Consider the following 19,205-nt stretch of genomic DNA (forward strand, 5'->3'; position numbering starts at 1 on the left):
AAATATGGAAGAAGGAAAATAATTCAAATTGTAAAAATTACTGGCACATGGTTGGGTGTGAGTGTGTGGGTGTGTGTGTACGTGCTTATGTACAGACAGGCAAGCTCTCCTGGGAGATATTCTGTCTTCTTTTTATTTGGAGAGGCGCGATGATATTGTACACTGCAGCCTTGAGCATCAGCTGTTTTCCTGCCTGCTCTGCAACTGTGGGTCCGTTTTCTTTTACATTAACACAGGGATGGTTCTCAGCAGCGTTTACACGGTGTGTGTTGACTAACCCTACTGCTAGCACTGTTTGCTTTAGTCAAGTGTTATGGCTTACAGCCTGATGTAGACTTAGCCAATGGAAGACAGCAGAGGCATTAAGCTTTTAATTCTAGGAGGGTTGACTAAATATGGCGTAAAGTTTAATTTAAACAAGGCTGGACTCCATGACCTTAGCACAACTGGATATAGTGGAACGATATTGTCTGTCCAATTCTTTGCTGGCTCTCCAAGCCTTGGCTCATTCTGCTGGAGCGGGCTGGCTCCTCCAAAGCTTCCCGTGACATCCCGTTACTCCCGATCCCTGAGCCATGGAAGATTGTCCCAGGCAGATGGCTCAGTCATGGATGAGTAATGTCGGTCTTAAAATATTGAGACTCTGAGAGTCAAGAAAACAGACTGTTCTATAACAGCCGTGTGCTTTCCAAGCCCTGCCTTATATCATTGCTATTATCTACATTGTGGTATTTCCAGAGGCAATATGAGAGATATCCTCCTGCAGAGTTGTGGTTCAGCACTTTATCCTGGGACTTTTAACTAAAAGTTGTACCTCCAGTCATTTACAGAATGATTGTCTAAACTGTGAAGTACAGAACAGCCCCGAGCTGAGAGGGAATTGACAGTGTCTGTAAATGTCATTTGTCCTCAAATTTTTAATCTCTTTGATGTTTGTGGCAAAAGGCAATTTCTTACGTATTTGATTGAGTTACAGTTTAACTCGAGACCATTCTAGCCAATGCAAAAGAATATTTCAGCTTTAGTAAGAATACAGAAAATAGTCATTTCATGTATACCTGTGTGTGTGTGTGTGTGTGTGTGTGTGTGTGTGTAGTATGCATGTGGGGAAAATATGTCAGTATGCTTTCAAAAGAATATTTGCAGCTGTGCACAGTGGCTCATGCCTGTAATCCCAGCACTTTGGGAGGCCGAGGTGGGTGGATCACCTGAGGTCGGGAGTTCAAGACCAGCCTGACCAACATGGAGAAAACTGGTCTCTGCTAAAAAAAAAAAAATACAAAAAAATTAGCCGGGCGTGGTGGTGCATGCCTGTAATCTCAGCTACTTAGGAGGCTGAGGCAGGAGAATCGAACCCAGGAGGCGGAGGTTGCAGTGAGCCAAGATCGTGCCATTGCACTCCAGCCTGGGTGACAGAGCAAGACACCATTTCAAAAATAAAAAAAAGAATATCTGCAAGTGTTATTTTCTCTTCAGAGAAGGGATTGATAGAGACTGAGAGAGTGTTTGACCAAAATTACACAATAAATGATACCTGCTTCTGAAAGAGGAATACTGGGCTTGAATCTGCATATAATCAAGAATTCTAACATCATTTGATGTTGTTTGCTTTTTTCCTGGAAAAAAGTCAAAAGTACTGGCTCCTGTGAGATCTAGAAGAGCTGTCCATTGTATATTAAGTAATCAGGATCCAAATCAGCAAGAACAAACAGTCTTCCTTGTCCTGATATGTAATTGATTTATAAAATTGGACATCGCAAGTGTATGAAAAGATGGTGGTCTCAGAAAAGAACTGCGGAAGTTTCCTTCTGCTTTGTAGACATTTGCCCTTATGACAGAAATGCAAAGTTGGTATCACCAAGTTTTTCTCAGCCTACTTGATTCTTTGAAGCATTCTGTTAGCATCCAATTAATAGTATATTCTTTTTACCAAGTCCCATTTTCAAATGTCCAAAAGTAACCTTTTGCTTATCCCTAGCATCTGGAGGAAGAATTAAAAATATAATCACACATCCAGATGTTGGTCCTGCACCAAACACCTGGCATGATGTCCAAACGTGCCAGGGATTGCCTGGCTTTTTCACTCTTTATCCTTGTGGGAACATGCAATCATAATACGCTTCACATTTTTGTAGTGCTCTGCCCCTTTCTCCCAAACGTATCTGGGTAGGTAGCGGAGATGTTATTATCCATGTTTTACTGAGGCCCATATAGATGGAAAGCTGTGCTTCAGACCATCTTGGCACAGTGCTGGGAGCATAATTAGTGTTCTGATGCCCATCTCAGCCATTTGTCATGGAGTCATGGCTCTACCATGTTTGCATTGCTATTCGTATTAATGCCACACCATCCCTTTGCTAACCCTCTCACCAATATCTGCAAAAATTGCAGCCTACATTTCAGAATTATATTTACAAGAAAAGGAAAAACTAATATTTGTTATTGAATTTTCTATGCCTCAGGAGTACAGGTCCCTTTATGGGTTCTTTCTTTTATAACTCCTGTTTCAGATTCTGAAGAACTTTCGAAAGAAGAAGATAGGAAAACATTAAAAACTCCTTTTCCTTTTGTCTTAGAAAACATACTTTTTAAAAGGGAAAGGCTAATGATAAATACTGGTAGCATGATATGCCATCTAGTGAGATCTCTCAGCCAAAAGCTTCCCCAGGTAAATCTGCTATAACTTTTGTATGAATGATGCCCCTAATCCCCACCACCAAGTCAATACATACTTGAATTATTTTTCCGTCTGACCCTCTTGTGGGCTTAGCAGATGCATGTCCCCATACTGCCTAGACTTGGTGATATGGTCTAAGTACTTTCCTTCTTTCTAAAAGTACCAGCCCAAGGGAGGGAAAGACATATACATGTTCCTGTTTGCACTGTGTTGGAATTAATGGAGACAGTCAGCCCAAAGTTTGGGCAAACATGGAAAGGCATCTCTTCATTCATTGCTTTGATATCTTTTCCTTATTTTCACTGATCCCTGGGGGTAGACATCAGAATATCTACTTAGTAAGTTTATTTCCTATTATTTTTAGAAACTCATAGATGATTCTGAAAGCACCTAAGTGATTCTCTTTATCAGAAAATGTACAGTGTTCTTATTAGGATAGAGTTCTTCAACATAATTCTTGAGAAAGTTTCTCTGAGGATGAAAACTAGTAATAATAATCTGTGTACCCGTAAGTAAAGTCAAGATAGCCAGGTAACCTCTTATCACAATTTGTGTCAGATCCAGGTAACCTATTTCATGGAAACAGAGTAGAGAGAAACTACTCACCTGAAAACCAGATGTTGATGGTGGTCCCTGGAGGGTGTCCTGGGGTTAAGCTGCCTTCTCTGGAGAGCTAGAACTATGTTCCCTCCTTGCTCCCTCTTGTAAACGAGTCCCTCCTGAGGCCAGGTGGAGATAAATGGCATTTCCCAGTGGAAGGAAGCAGCTGTCAAGAATTTAGAAGTGGCTTTCACCCACTAACCTAGCCATGAAAGCAACATTATGTCTACATTATTTTATTATGAGCTTTATACTCTCCACATTGCACACAGAAATAATACATCAGAGATACATTTGAAAATGATGCCACACTATATTATTTTTATTTATGTCCAGGAAAAATATGTTTGACAGTGATTTTTTTCTCTACCTGTAATTGGATTCCAGGGTATTTCCAAATGTCTGATTGTTTGGCCCTGGAGATATATACGGCCTATATGGCCATGGCCTACTCACCAGCAGAAATTATTGACAAAGGTTAATGATACTTCCTCTCACAGATCCAGGCATTTAAAGTATGGGTAAATATGGTGATTCCTGTAGCCTCCTGATCCTCAAACCTGGAAATAAAATTTAGACATAGAGTATCATGAAATGTTTAGTTTGTCTAAATGATTTTTCCTGTGGGCTTCCATTTGTCATTTTGGCTGTCGTCATTGTTAGTGTTGACTGTCTTTGTCATCTTCGTTGTGTAAGATGCTCTGAGTCTCCTTCAGGTGTAGGGACTCTCTGAGGTTATCTAATCCACACAGCAGAAATCAGAAACATCTGGTATCCTATTGCCAACTGGCACGGTAGCAATGGAATATCGTCCATCATCAGCCTAACACTGCATGCTAGTTCTCTTGCATAAATCTTTTGGATGCCTCCAGTTCAGTGTTTCATGAATTGGCAGGAAACTAGATTCCTTGTGGTTCTGTGACTCAGGGCTGCCTCCCTCCCTGCCTCCCTCCCTGCCTCACCTGACTGCTGCTACTTGATGCCATTTTGTCAATTGGACAAACTCTTTCAGCAACTCTACCCAAGGCTGAGGCCCTACCTGCTACACCTGCTGCGGGCAGCCTTTGCAAATCATCGAGTTTTTCTGCCTTGCCGTTTCTCAGTCTCTAAACATTTCCCTTTTTCTCCTCATAGAAATGACAGTTGTCTGAAGTCTGTCTTCTTGCATCATATTTGGAAACATTAATCAGGATTGAGTCCTTCTGAAGTAGACAAAGTAAATACCTTAAGTAAAGATAGGCATAGAATGGCACTGGGAAAGTTGGTAAAGAAGAGCATTATTTCTAAAGGCAAGAGGATAGCTTGAACCCAGGAGTTCAAGGCTACAGTGAGCTATGGTCTTGCCATAGCACTACAGCCTGGGTAACAGAGCAAGACCCCAACTCCAAAAAAGGAGAAGGGGAGGTGGACATTACCTGATCAAAATTATTATTTCCTAGGCAGCTATTAGGTGTCAAGAGCTATGAAGGAACTGAAACATTACCCTATTTGTAAGCTAATATGCTGCCTTGCCACAATTCTGTGGATGCTGGCCGAAGACACACAATTCCTGGGTCAGAGACAAAGGACTTCATTACTTCTAGTGATAGCAATAGCCAGAATATCAACATTTGTACCATTTCCCTAAGCCCCAGTTCCCACAGGGTGGTGTGAATAGGGCCCAGTAAAACCTGCAGGCACATTGTGGGGAACCTGGGAAAAGGAACCCTGAGCCTTGGGGACCTGAACTCTTTTATCATGGGCGGTAAACATGCCTTCCGTTTGTCCCAGAAGGAGACATTGTCTTTATTACAGTGGGCAATAAACCAACCAGATCTTTGCTCTAAAGAGACCCTATCTTCTAAGAGAAGACCCTGTCTTCTAAGGCTCTTTGCTATACACACATCCTTAGAAAGATAGTGCAGAAAAAAGATGATCAGTGCCTTTGCTTGCAAGACTGAAGAAACATGGGAGAGCTGTAGATAATTGTTTCCTAATATTTGATTATAATGGTTTTAAATCAACCTTTACTATGAAATTTGTATCCTAAAGTCTGTTTAGTGTAAACAAAAAATTCAAGTTTTGAAACAGCAATTAGCTTGCTCTTATTTAACAAAAAAGAAAGTGCCTCAGGAGCTGCAAGACTCCGCCTGGAGCAGGCACTTGGGATGAACAAGTTTGCTGCATCTGGAGACATTCACAGAGAATCTGGCTTGTTGGCTGGGTGAGATATCAGCGCCTTTCATCCCAGGTGGGAGCCATGGGTCAGTGCTTTCAGGTGCAGTTAGGAGGCTCCACGTGTCAGGACAATGAGGGTTCTTGAGCCGCAGTGGTACTTTGAATTCCCAGACAATGACTGAGACTGGGGAAATTAGCACAGGAGAATAACTCTGGGGCTCCTTCTAGCATCCTTGTCCATGCTCAAGATCTTAATCACTACTCTGCTATCTCCACCACTCCCCCTTTCCCTTCAGCAGCCCTGCTTTCCCCCATCCATCTTTGGAACACATTTGTTCAAAATGATACAACACATGCAGTATGGCAAGACACACTCACATTGATTTTCTGGTACCTGAAATACACTTTTTCAGGAGAACTGGGTTCAGTGACTATGCAGTGTGTTTTGTCTGCCTCTGGGCATGATATGCATCTTTGGATCGTTTTGAAATTGTGACTTCTGTGAGAAGGCTGCCTCTGCCAGATACATCGGGAAGTTCAAGTCGCTTTTTGTTGACTTTCTGGATCCGTCCCCCTCTGGATGCCTCTGTGTCCTCTAGATAATCTCCAGACTAAACAGGATAGTTGCCTTTTGAGTCGTGTGCATTTCTCATTGTTTTCTCACCATTTGTCTTAGTCTTTGCTCATTGTTTGGTTGCAATCCTCTCACTGACTCCTCTTCTGCCTTTTCACTATGTGGTGGGTTTTTCTGAAGTTCCTCTCTATTTTCATGCACATCCTCTCACTGGGCCCTCGCATTCCACCTGTGATTTTTACCTACCTCCCATGTGCTTTAAATCCCTGAGGTCTGTACCGCCAGCCTTGGCGTCCCTGAGCTCAGGGCGTGTGTATTGCACTTCCCCAGCCATCTCCACTAAATGCCCCTCCAACTCTTCAGACCCACTAAGTGCCAGGCTGAGGGCTGTTCAGATGGAAGGTGATGTCTGTCTCTCATCCAGAAACCCCCACCCCAAACCTGCTTATATTTTCTAGTCCCCACCTGGGTAAGGCTCTCTCTCATGGCCCAATCATTTAAGCTGGAACATTCATATAATTTTTGATTCCTCCTTCAACACTTACCTTACATCCAATCAATCCCCAAGTGTCTTTTGTGTTGTTTTCTCTCAAATCAGCCCTCTTTCTTTTCTCTTCATTGCCAGTGCCTTAGTCCTGGCCTCAACCATCTCTGATCTGGGCCATTTCAATCACTTCTGATAGGTTTCACTTCTTCCAGGTTCTTCTCAGCAACCCAATTAAAATAAAAAAAAAAAAAGATCTCTGTACCTTTTCTTAAAATTATCGGGTGGCTCTCCATTATCTACCACATAAATTCAGATCTTATGTGGCATTCAAGACCCTTTGTTACCCAGTACCAAACACCACAGCCACCCCCCAACAAATGTTATGCTCCATCCACACCAAACCACAATCAGTACCTGAAAATGCCATGCTCTGTGCTTGGAGTGCACTCTTCCATTGGGTGCCCCCTGGACTCTTCATCGAGCTGAGGCATCTTCTCTTCTCTAAAGCCTCCCTTGATCCCTCTCTTGTGTTTCCCTTGCATCTTGTGCACAGTTGGGATGCAGGGCTTACCTCACTGTTCATGTGATAAGTTGCTCCTCCCAAGCGTCTACGTGTGCCTCGGGCAGGGCACATGCCTGTGCCCACCTTTGTCATTCCTAGTGCTTGGAGCAGAAAAAGCATTCAGTACATGGGTTATGAGTTGGCGAATGGTGAAGCATGGCAAAGGAAAGCAGACACATGAATCTGCAGAGACAGCTCTTTCCTCTCTACTCAGGAAGAAATTTATTACATGAGTCATGGGTGGAGGACACATCTTTGACTATGCAGGCCACTCCATAAGGACTGAATAAATGATGCTGGTATAATTAATAGGAAACTTTTACAGACAGTTGACATATCTGGGCCATTTCTCTCTGAGGATCTAACTCTAATAGAATAGTCGCACTATATGTTATCAGTATGAGAATAATTGAACCTGAAATTGCTTCTTTTTTATCCTGTATGATACTACAGTAGCATTATATACATATTTAAGCAAGTGAACTCAATCAGAAGCGTAATCTGAGGGGCAAGAGTGGGAAGTGGAAATTCTAATTTAAATAGTGCTTTTAATCCTAACATTCATATTAAGTGCATGTCCCTGAGGGAGCATGACCACAAGGAGCGTAGATCTTTTCTTCTTTTCCTTGAACCATTCCTGATTCCAAGGTGCCCCTTGTCGTATGAACAATTTGCTGCTTCAAATGTGAGTTTAGAGTTTACAGATTTGTATTTGGGGGTAATATGGCCCATGAATGCAATCCCAGCACTTAAGGAGTTCCGCTGACGCTAAATTAAAACCGTGATTGTCAAAACCATGGAGAAGTTATGGGATCTATAAGGTGGCACTGTCCAAAGGGACTTTTGAAGGTAATTTTGACTATACATGGTCAAAATTGTTCGGGTCAAGCAGGTTCAGGCCTAAGCCATCTCTGAAGTCATCTTCAGAGGGGCTTAGGTCTGAACCTCTTTGGAAAAATCAAACTCTGAAACTTGAGGACAAAGCATGGCTTAACTTTTAAGGCATAAAAATTAGGCTATTGAATTAGTATTTTGCAAGTGATGAGCTATCTCTTTTGTGAGGCTTGAGTAGAATTTCTTTTGTGAAGCTGAGTTTGTGCCCATCCTCATGCAACTATTCCTGTAGAGCAGTGATTCTCAACCAGGGGTGAGTTTGCTCTCCTGGGGGACATTTGGCAGTGTCTAGAGACATTTTCAGTTGCCACAATAGCAGAGGAGAAGTGGAAGGTTGGTTCTGAAGCCTCTAGTGAGTAGAAACCAGGGATTCTGCTAAACATCCTACAGCTCATGAGACAGTCTCCCAGAAGAAGGAATTATTCAACCTACAATACCCAGGTACCCAGGCTGAGAAACCTTGCTCTAGAGTGAATCCAAGTGAACAACCTAGCAAGAACTGGTCTAACACCAAAGGCAAAGTCTAAAATATTTCGAAAGTTGTAAGCTTTTTTCTCTTGGGACCTTTTTCAGATTTCTGTGATTAAAACACATGTCTGTAGTCAATCGTGTTAGTTATTAGCTCTGAGCTGGGGAGGTCCCTGGAATCTACGCAGTTTGGAGCAACTATTATAGAACTGGCTGGCCCAGCCCTTGGTTTCATAAGACCTGCCAGAAAGCTAAGTCCTGGCAGAGTCATCTAGACAATACCACAGATTGAAATCAACTGAAGCCACCCAGAGATGTATCAAGTTCAGAACTTTCTACCACCAATTTATCTCTTCAAAGAAAAATTGCATGACCAGAAATTCTAATTGGACACCCTGAACTCGGCTGTCAGGGACATGGATGAAAGCAGAATTGAAACATTCCTGCCCACTGTGTGTGTGTGCATGTGTGTGTGTGCGCACACACTTAATTCCAGGAATGATTATGTACTTCTCAATTGCTTAAGTCACCCACCACACAGTATAACCCTGTGATTAACATCCTGAGCTTTGCAGTCCAGCCAATCCAGGTTCAAATCCAAGCTCTGCTAGCATGAGCTCTGCTTAGCAGTGAGGTCCTGTTGGTCAGAGGGTTGCTGAAGATATTCAGTGAAGGGACTGTTTACAGAGGTATAGGGAGGTCATGGGACCATCAAAATGTGGTGATGCTTCACCCAGAGACTAGCAGTCATGGGACACTGTTCCCACCTTCAGGCCTAAAGAAGCTTGGTGAATGACTAGGACTTGGTAAGAGCTGTGGCCAGAGGAGAGAGACCAAGGGACAGAAACAGTGGCCTGACAACCTCTGCCAAACTAAGGCCCTACGTGAAGGAAGCAGGGGTGTTAATATCCCAGTTTCCTTCTTCCTACCTTTGCTAGAACCTCCAGGGGCTGAGCCAGGGAGAGGGAGAGCAAATACAGCTGGTGTTCTGTGCGGGGGTCAGCATCCTCAGGCACAGAGCAGAACAGAGCATGGATCAGTCAGTCAGAGAGTAGCCAGCCTGCTGCGTAGCTCTGGGCAAGTTGCTTAACCTCTCTGAACATGTTTCCTTATTTCTCACATGGGGACATCAATCTTCACTTTATGTTGTAGGTGTGGGAACTAAAGAGGATGATGTAATATGATTCCTAGTACAACATCTGGGGGTAGAAGATGCTCAATATGTAGTAAGTTTGATTTTTACTGCACTTAGGCAAGCAGGACCTGATGTCCAGTGAGGTTTTGGGGACCAGATGAGGAGTTGGTGTTGAGATTTTGGAGGGACAAAGAAAACAAGATTGTGTGAGTGATGGTCTGCCCTGGCAGACTTCATACAGGGACCAGCTGGCCGAAGTCCTCAGGCCAGCTCGTTCCTCATTTCTCTCCTCATTTTGCGATCCGCATGAGGAAAGCATGGTCACATTCTCCATCTGATGGGGCAGCCTTTATATTCTTACACCTAAGAAAAGCACTTAGGTTCTCCCCTCTTCCATGGGTTCTCATGTTGATGCGTTCCCATCCTGGTTTCCCAAACCCCACTCACTCCAGTAATGTCTGTTTCTTTGGGGTGAAGAATTCCTTTTAGTGGCTGTGTTCTGGTTATGGGTCCTTTCCCACAGGGTGGTGACAGCCCAGTACTCTGTTATGTCACTTTGAGGATACCCTGGACCCCTTCTTTTCTATTATTTCTTCCACCTTGCAAAAAGTATCCATTACCACGTCCTTTTATGCAGTTTAGTGTTGTTTTTTTCTTTGGCCCTTGTATTTCCCCTACCCCAACCTTCAAATCTAGCTGCAAGCCCTCGGAGCCAGGTCAGTGCAGGCTCTGGCCAAACACATTTTTCTGGTCTTTGCTAAGTGCATCCTAGCGATGCTGCGATCCTTGGGCTGTGACCCAGGAAGACACATCCCGGTTCTGGATGCCTGTAATGTTACCAGGCATTCCTTGCCATGTCTTCCTTTTATTTCCAAATGCACACCCACTGCTAGGAGAAGAGTTGCCTGGGCACCTGGCCCAAGTCCTTCCTGCAGTTCCCCTCCTCCCTTGCACAGCCCAGGAGATGCAATCAGATCTTTGTGTCCTTCCTCCATCCAAGGTGGTTATGGACAAGCATGGTGAGCCGTGGCATCTCTTGACCTGCTGGGTTTGGGGTATCACAGTCACTCCCGAGCCTCCCTTGAAGAGGCTTAGAGGCATTACATGCTGGGGAAGGGACACTCTGCTCCTTCCTGCCTGGCCACCCTGGCACGGGCCTTCACTGTTCTCTCCTGGCCTCAGCTTTCTGAGGGTAATACCAGAGCCCTCCCCATAGAGAGATCGTGAGGGCTTCGGAAGGCAGTTCCTGTGAAGTGCTCAGTACCCATTCCTCAAAGGGAGCCAGCAGTCCTGCGGAACTCCCTGCCCCGCTCCGGTGTGAACACAGTTCCTCCCCCAGCTGATGTCTGGGGTGGAAAAACCTCCTGCTGTTCAGAGTTTCAATCCCTTACCCATGTGTTCTTCCAGTGGTGCTGTGTTTTTATTTTCTTTTTCTCTTGAGCTCCACTGTTTGGCGTTCACCTCTTCCTCCTCTGTCTCTCTCTCTAAGGGTTTGCTTCATGGACTCTTGATTCCACACTGACTAGGGGCCTCACCCCACAGCTCGCAGGCACACCCAAGCTGTTCCCAGCAGAAAGCCTCGCTTGCCTGTGGTGCAGGTGGAGACAGGGCTCACCTCAGACAAAATGAAACAGAGCAGCCATCACTGTCCTTAGAGTAAAGTCCCAGATCCCTCCATCAACACACAGCGCTGGTTGCCCTGGCCCCTGACAACCACCCAAACCTCCTCTCACTCCTCCTGCCAGGCCACGCAGCTTTCATTCCCTCCGGCACGCAGTGGGCTCTGGGTGCCTGCGTGTGCGCTTCCCTCTGCCCAGGGCATTCTCAGCATTTCCCCCCTTTTAACTCATTTTTACCCCTTGAGACTCAAACGTCATTTTGCCACAGAGACTTATGTCCCAGGCCTTGCCAAAGACCCTTGCCATGCCTTCCCAGGGCACTGTGCATTTTATCTTACACATCCATCACTCTTACAAACGTATTTTTGTTAATGTGTCTGCTGGCAGTTGAGAGGTGGGGGTTTCCCTGTGCCCACTGGTGGCAGAGCTCACTCACTTTTGCCACACGGATATCACGGCAGTTGTTTGGGATCTCTCTAATCTGCTTCTCTCTAGCCTCTGTGACAGAGCTAGGTCAGTCTCATGGGTCGCTGTGTCTGTCTTTCACCACCAACACCACATTGTCAGGCCAGAGAAAGGCTCATTAAATTCTGGGACTGGTAACAGTAAGAAGTTGTAAATATTCCTAGGAGGGAAACAAACACCTTTTCTCCCTAGTTGTTGCCAAAGGTGGTAGCTCCCTTTAGGACTTTTCCTACAGGATTATATGGTTTCTCCTGTTTCCTGGGGACTTGGTGGGTATAAATGAGACTTTTTCCTGCATTTTCCCAGAGGGCAGCAGACCTGGCTTAGAGACACTCAGAAGGAACTGTGTGTGTGTGTGTGTGTGTGTGTGTGTGTGTGTGTGTGTGTGTGCACGTGGACAGAAATATGAGTGAGGGAAATCCTGCTGAAAGATAATGGGAAAGGGGAGGAGAAATGTTCTGGAGTTCAGTGTGGAGTCTCAGGGCTGTCTTGGGTGCTTCCTGAGTATCGGTAAGAACGCTGTGAGCAGACGCTGGCCCCAGGACCATGCTGGGACCCTCCAGCAGGAGACGAAGGCAAGGTCTTGGCCCTCAGACAACTTTCCTGTGTTTGATTAAGACAGCTAGAGAAGGGCTCTGCCGTGGACCCTGGCAGTTTTGTTTGACTTGAATGTGTGTGACAGTTATTTAATTTGTTCATCATTAGGACGGCCTCAGATTTGCAATCAGACCTTGTAGACACTGAGTCATGTATTCTGGGCAGGAGATGACTTTGCCGATTACTACCTCCCCAGCAGTCATGAAAAAAAGATACCACCCCAGTGGTTGAAATCACAAATTGAAATATCTGACTCCAAGAAGTTAGGCTCTAGTGTATTGGGATGAAATTGTACTCCTCCCCTACAAGAGTGTGGCTTTTCCAGAGCTTGCGTGTCTGTTAGCACACCTGCCCAGGCAGCCTAATCAGGGCCAGAGCCGCTGCTTGGGTAGAGTCCTGCATGTTCAGTGGAATGGAACATGGCAGTGCACACCCACAGGCTGAAGTCAAATAGCCGTCAATCACGGAGCCTCCCTACTTTGCCCAGATCCCTGGGGTGGTGAGTAGACACAGGCTTATGGCAGCCAACTGACCCCATGTCCCTGTCTGTGATGAAGCCACCAGGAGGGGCCCTTGCTGGTTTTCACCATATGCTTACCAATTAAAACTTCAGTCCATGCCACATGCTGAGCTGTTGGAAACACATTTTTGTTTTGATGTGGCTATTTTGAAGTCCATGTGTGCAAAAACATGTGCTTTCTGTCAACCAAATGATGATACTGCCGCTGCAGAGGCTGTGCTCTTGCCATGCTTGTAAAACTAATGGGGTTTTGTGTCTCTCCTAAATACTCTATTATCAGATGAAAAAGAAATTACCATAAAAATTCCTTCAGTACCAAAGGGAATGTTTCTAAAAGGCCTGTTCACTCCATCCCATGACCCAGCACAGTTTTTACTTTTAAGGAAGAGTGTATGATGCTCTCATTCTCAGGCACGTGGCCTCACAGCTGTGTGTCCATTGGCTTCCTTCTGTGACTGCCACCCATGAGTCTCTGTCTGGAAACTGTGCCCTCAGATCTCCAGTTCCTAAAGCCTTCCCCTCTCGGGATGCCCAGGAGAGACAGTCCCTCAGCTGCGGGGGGGGGTCTTTGCTGCCCCTGCCCATGTCCTCCAGCCTTCCCTGGAAGCAGGTTCCTGCCCCAGGCTGGAGTTCCCAGTAGAAGATGCACAACCTGTAATCAAAGGAGAGGAATTTACTCCTCCACCCCCAAATTCCTACCTGGCACTTGGGGACATTTCCACAGAGGAGTGGGATTTGGAAGTTGTCCAGGAACATAAGGAAAGGTAACATTTCATCCACTCCACTGCATCTTCCCTGTCCAGCTAACTCCCTGACTCATCCTCAGAGGATGGCAGCCTGAGAGCAGATGAAGGATTAGGGGGTGATGGCCCTGTGGGTCCTGAAGAATGAGTTGCTGAGAAGCTGGGGTTAGCTGGGCCCCCTGCCTAGTGAGGCCTGAATGTCCCTCCCCCTTAGTAATGCCCATGCCCAGCCTGCTGGGGGGCTGGTTCTGTGTGCCCCATGGCCAGCCGTGCCCATTACCTGGTGCAGTAGGATGCCTCCACAGGCATGAGAACATGCCCTGATCTGTGTGTTCTCATGGAGTCTGGGCAGGTCCCTTCCAGCCCCTGCCATGTGTAGACCCTGCCAGAATTTCTGTGTTGCTTTGAGCAGTGTGTACCTAGGGTTCAAGCACACACCCTTTGAGTGCATTGCCAGGGTTCCAGAAGAGTGGGCTTTGCTCAGCCTGAGTGAGGGCAGTTCCCTTAAAAGTGAGCCACCCTCCTCCAGCCTTCATGTGTGGCAGTTGGCTCAGACTTTTGTGTATTCTCAATCATTTTGCTACACATCCACAGCTCATAGCTGAGGGTTTTGCTCGGAAAAAATAAATAAATAAATAAAAATAAAAAAATTTAAAAAAAAAAAGCATAAGCCAGATTGTGCCATTTCCCTGTTCCCTAGAGTGTCACGTGAGTGAGAACATGATCGTCTTACCTCAGTGACAGCATCAAATCTCCAGCGTTGATAGGTTTGCAAATAGACTGTGACCATGAGTGATTCTTCCAAACTGCTTTCAAAATCACAAACTAACTTCACATTATGAGCAAATATAACCCAAGAAAAGGGTGATGAACCTCACTGGTTCAGCCAACTGATTTCAGAACACATTAGCTGATTTTCATCAGCTTGATCCACCATGGATTTTGTTTCTCTTTCCCTAAATAGGCAAAAAGGTTATATATTAGTTTCATATTGCTGTGTAACAAGTTTCCACAGACATAGCGATTGGAAACAACACTCGTTTATTATCTCACAGTTTCCATCTGTCAGAAGTTTAGCACAGCTCAGCTGAGCTCTTGACCTTGCCTGTCCACTGCCGCAAGGCTGGAATTAAGGCTGCTACTGGCTGGGCTCTTATTGGGAGACTCTGGGAAGAGTCCACTTCCAGCCTCATCGGGGGTGATAGCAACATCCGGTTCCTTGTGCCCACAGAAATGAGGTCCCTGTTCCTGGTAGGCTGTTGACCAGTGGTGGTTCTCAGCTTCTGGAGGCCGCCTGCATTCCCTGTCAAGCAGCAGTGTTGTGGCAGATCCTTCTCCTGCTTCGAATCTCTGACATCCTTTTCTGCTGCCAGTTGGAAAACTCTCTGCCTTTAAAAGGCTTTCCTGATAGGATCCAACCCATCTAGTTAATCTCCATATTGTAAGGTCACTGACTAGGGACTTTCCTGTCATCTGCACAATTCCTTCACAGCATTGCCTCGATAAGTGTTTGAATAACCAGAGGATAGGTCTCTTGGGGGCCATCTTTGGACGTCTGCTCACCACGAGAAATCAACCTCACATTCATTCTCACCTCACTTCACCCTTCCAAGAAATCTGTTGTCAATATAATCTCCATTGTTGTCTCCACCAGCAAGTGCCGGGGATCCTGAACCCGAATCAGAGGCAGAAGCGGAACCAGAGGCAGGAGCGGGGCAGGTTGCTGATGAAGCTGGCCAGGACATAGCATCTGCCCACGAGGGTGCAGAGACTGAAGTGGAGCGGGCACTAGAGCAAGAGCCGGAAGAAAGAGCCTCCCTCAGTGAAAAGGAGAGGCAGAACGAGGGGGTGAACGAGAGGGACAACTGCTCTGCCTCCAGCGTCTCGTCCTCCAGCAGCACGTTGGAGAGGGAGGAGAAGGAGGATAAGTTCTCCAGGGACAGGACAACTGGTAAATGAAGCCCCTTGTTTCAGTTGGCATGTGCCAGGGAGGCCTGGGGTGCAGGGGCTGGTTCTCTAAGAACTTGTCCACAGGCTGGCCTCTGAGGTGACCTGGGTCAACCCACTCATGTGGCTGTGTCACCCAGTGTCTGGGGACGAGGAGTGTGGCCATGCTAGCAGCCAGCCAGCAGCCTTCTGCCCTGTAGAAAGACGGCCGCCAAACCCTCTGCCACACCATCACATTCATCACCTCCACACCTGGGGAAAAGGGCCCTGATAAGGAAGGCTTTTCCTGAGGAATAAGCCCCAGAAGAGAAACCTCTCACTTCCCCCTGACTGTTCCATTGTGAATAATAGTAAGGTTGATAATAGTAAGGCTTTTTCTGTTTTTGATACAAGTTTAGAATCTGTCACATTGTCATCTATTCCTTTAAAAATGTGTTTACTGAAGTGTGTTAATCATTTTGACTGGACATTTCAGAATGGGAAAGATTTGTTTAAGTGGATTGAATGAGTATTTCCAAAAAATTGTACACAGCGTACTGAGGTCAATTTGATGTATTGGAATACAGATAATTTGTTTTCTACATTACACCCATCACTATTCTTTTCTTTGTATAAAGTATATGCTTTTCCTTATGGAAGTATATCTTTGTGGTGTTACACTTAATACTCATTCAGTTCTCCTGTGAATGGTAACTTTAGAATTAGGGACCAAATGGAATGTTAGATTATAGGTTTGGTTTAGGCTGAAAGAACCTCACCAAGGACTTGAGGAGGGTGCCACAGAGGGTTATAGGAATTGTAAATAATTCATATCATCTGTGACACCACAGGGTGACTTTTCCTACCCATGACTTGTGTGCTATCAAGGTGGTGCAATGCCTCCTTCCTCAACAAACACTCCTAACCAGGGGAGTCATGTCTTATGGGCCAGCCTTTGTTAAGCTACGTATGAGTGGCACCCACTCAAGTCGATGTCTTAGGCCCAAAGGGCAATATGACACTTCTACAAAGGCCTGCCAACCAGTGCCATGACCCATGAATGGCTTATTAATTCCTAGATTAAAAATACATTGTCTCAGAAGCATGGATGAACGAATGAATGAAACCAGAATGTCTTCCAATAGACCTGTCAGTCAATGGCATAGTCTAAAATAGTTACTATTTGGATTTTTTCCCAGTTAGAATATACTACTAGATTTTATACTTTATATTGCTGGTCACTATGATGCAGTAAAAAAAAAGAAGATAAAAGACACTATTAGTTTACATCTTAGGAATTATTGCATTGAAAATCCAGTGTCTTCATTTGGTTGAATATGTATGTGCCAAGAGGTATTATATATGTTGATATTTATTTAATTTCTTTCAAAGCCAGATTACAGTTAGTCCCCCAAATTCTTCTTATCATTCATATTAATGTAATTGTTGTCATAATACTGGGTGTAGGGTAAGTCTTATTGATCAGATTGGTCTTAAATCATGTTTTATTTATTAGGAATAGCTTTAAGAATTATTAATCATAACTGGGTTTAGCAGGCCTAAAACATATCAGGAAATTGGATTAGTAAAAATATACTAGGCGACAGGACTTTCTTGGATCAGATTGTCCAATATTCTTCCAAAAAAGGACAATTTTCCAAAAATGGCAACCGTTCCCAGTGAAGAACCACTGAGTTTCTACCAAAGTGGGCTATGTCCAAGTATTTAGAAGCAGGAATTAGGGCTTTGCAATGATTTTTCTGCTTTGTTTCAGTGCTGTTATGAGAGTTGGTCATGTTTATTTACTGTAGCTTATTGGTTCCTAAAAAATCTCACTGCTCACAGGCATCATCAGCCACTGTGGAGTCAGGGCAGCTATGTCATTATAGCTCTGGCTTTTCAGAGTGCTGTCAAATCACAGAGCAACCTTAGAGATAATTAAAATATTCTCAAACATATTTCTAATGACTATGTCAAAAATGAATTTGTAGGACTTGAAAAAGTCTTATTCCAGTTATGTGGTTTAATTTTTCTTTGTTTCATGTGTTCTACTCTAGGGCATGCATGTGAGAAGCTTTATCATAACATACATTTTACTTTTTTATAGTTACTTGTATAATTGTCCTTCGTCTCCACTTGAATGTCAGCTTTGTGAGGATGGGGATGTCTGTCTATTCATTGTGAGTCCTCACTTCCTAGCAGGGTCTCACAAAACAATCGATGAATAAATGAAGAGGTGTCTGGCTAAGATGGGGAAGCTTCATTGCTCCTGGGTCCTCCCTCTTACAACCAACATAGCAACACCCTGAGAATACCAGAATAATCAGAGGAGGACTGTGAAAGGTGGAAAGAAGAATGCAGACTGCCTAGAAACCTCTGGACTTAAATTATATGACAGTGAAGCTCCAAGTAAAACTTATTCCCCTAGCCAAAGGACTGGGAAAAGGATTGCCTAACAGAACAGAACACAGGCTTTTTACTTATTAATACTTGTACCGTAGACAGGCACTAATGAAAAACCTGACCCAGAGTCAATGGAGACTGATAGGGAGCTGAACCTCCGGCTTCCCTTGGAGGCAATAAGGCAATGTGAGTCAGTGATTTAATTTCCCTGGGAAGATGCCAGTGAGGCCAAGGGAGGGGGCCCTGACCTTCTACCCTCCTCATCTGCAATGAGCCAGTGTGAGTCAGCGCTCTTGCTGGGGTGGTGACAGAAGGATCCAGCAGGGAGCTGAACATCTCCCTCCACCAGCACCTGTATGCTATACCTAAAAAGGGTGACTACCAGCTAATAGATTAGATAGGAGCCAAAGTCTAATAATGCATAAAATGTCCAAGACATAATGGAAAAATCACTCATCATTTCAAGAGCTAAGGCAATCACATCTTGAATGGGAAAATGCAATAAACAGATGCCAACACTGAGATGAGCCAGACATTGGAATTATGTGACAGGGATTTTGAAGCAGCCATGATGACATTGCTTCAGTGAGCAGTTACAAACACTTAGGGAGTACGTAAAAAATAAAATAGCAAAGAAATAAAAGATATTAAAAAGAACCAAAGGGAAATTGTAGAACTGAAAAACACAGTAACAACAGCAAAAAAATACTTACTGGATGGGCTTAATAGTAGATTGGAGACAACAAAAGAAATGATTAGTCAACTCAAAAACAAATCGGTGGAAATTACGAACTCTGAATGACAGAAAAAAAGAGACTGAAAAACATGAACAGAGCCTCAGGGACCTGTGAGACAATAAGACTCGATCTAACACCAATTCATCGGAATCTGGGGAGGAGAGAGAGTGTAATGCTGAAAAATTCTTTGAAGAAATAATGGCCCAAAACTTCTCAAATTTGCCAAAAGGTATAAACTCATAAATTTAGGAAGCTGAGCAAACCCCAAACGAGACAAATTTAAAGATATTCACACCAAGACATGATAATCAAACTTATGAAAACTAAAGACCAAAAAAAAAAAATTTTGTAAGAGGCTAGAAAGAAACATATTACCTATAGGGGAACACCAGTCCAAATGACAGCACATTGCTCATCTGAAACCATGGAGGCTAGCAGGAAGGGGCACAACATTTTGCAAGTGCTAAAAGAAAAGAACTGTCAACTATAAATTCTATATCCCTCATATGTATCCTTTAAGAATGAAGGGAAAATAAGACATTCTCAGATAAAGAAAAACTAAAAGAGTGGGTCCCTAACAGGCCTACCCTCAAAGAATTACTACCGGAGGTTCTCCAAACAGAAAGAAAATAGTGACAGAA

The 19,205-nt window shown here is 44.4% G+C and overlaps 1 protein-coding gene across 5 annotated transcripts in view; it reads left to right on the top strand.

The window, feature by feature from the left end:
- FHOD3 (formin homology 2 domain containing 3) overlaps positions 1-19,205 on the top strand; it is a 507,914-nt gene that overhangs the window by 420,902 nt on the left and 67,807 nt on the right. For all 5 annotated transcript variants that reach the window (XM_054461095.2, XM_054461096.2, XM_054461098.2 and 2 more), the window contains one exon: positions 15,153-15,449. In XM_054461095.2, the coding sequence (XP_054317070.2) occupies positions 15,153-15,449 (297 nt within the window). The remainder of the gene's footprint in view (positions 1-15,152; positions 15,450-19,205) is intronic.

This window comes from Pongo pygmaeus, chromosome 17, assembly GCF_028885625.2.
Source record: "Pongo pygmaeus isolate AG05252 chromosome 17, NHGRI_mPonPyg2-v2.0_pri, whole genome shotgun sequence".
In the NCBI taxonomy this organism is placed as follows: Eukaryota; Metazoa; Chordata; class Mammalia; order Primates; family Hominidae; genus Pongo; species Pongo pygmaeus.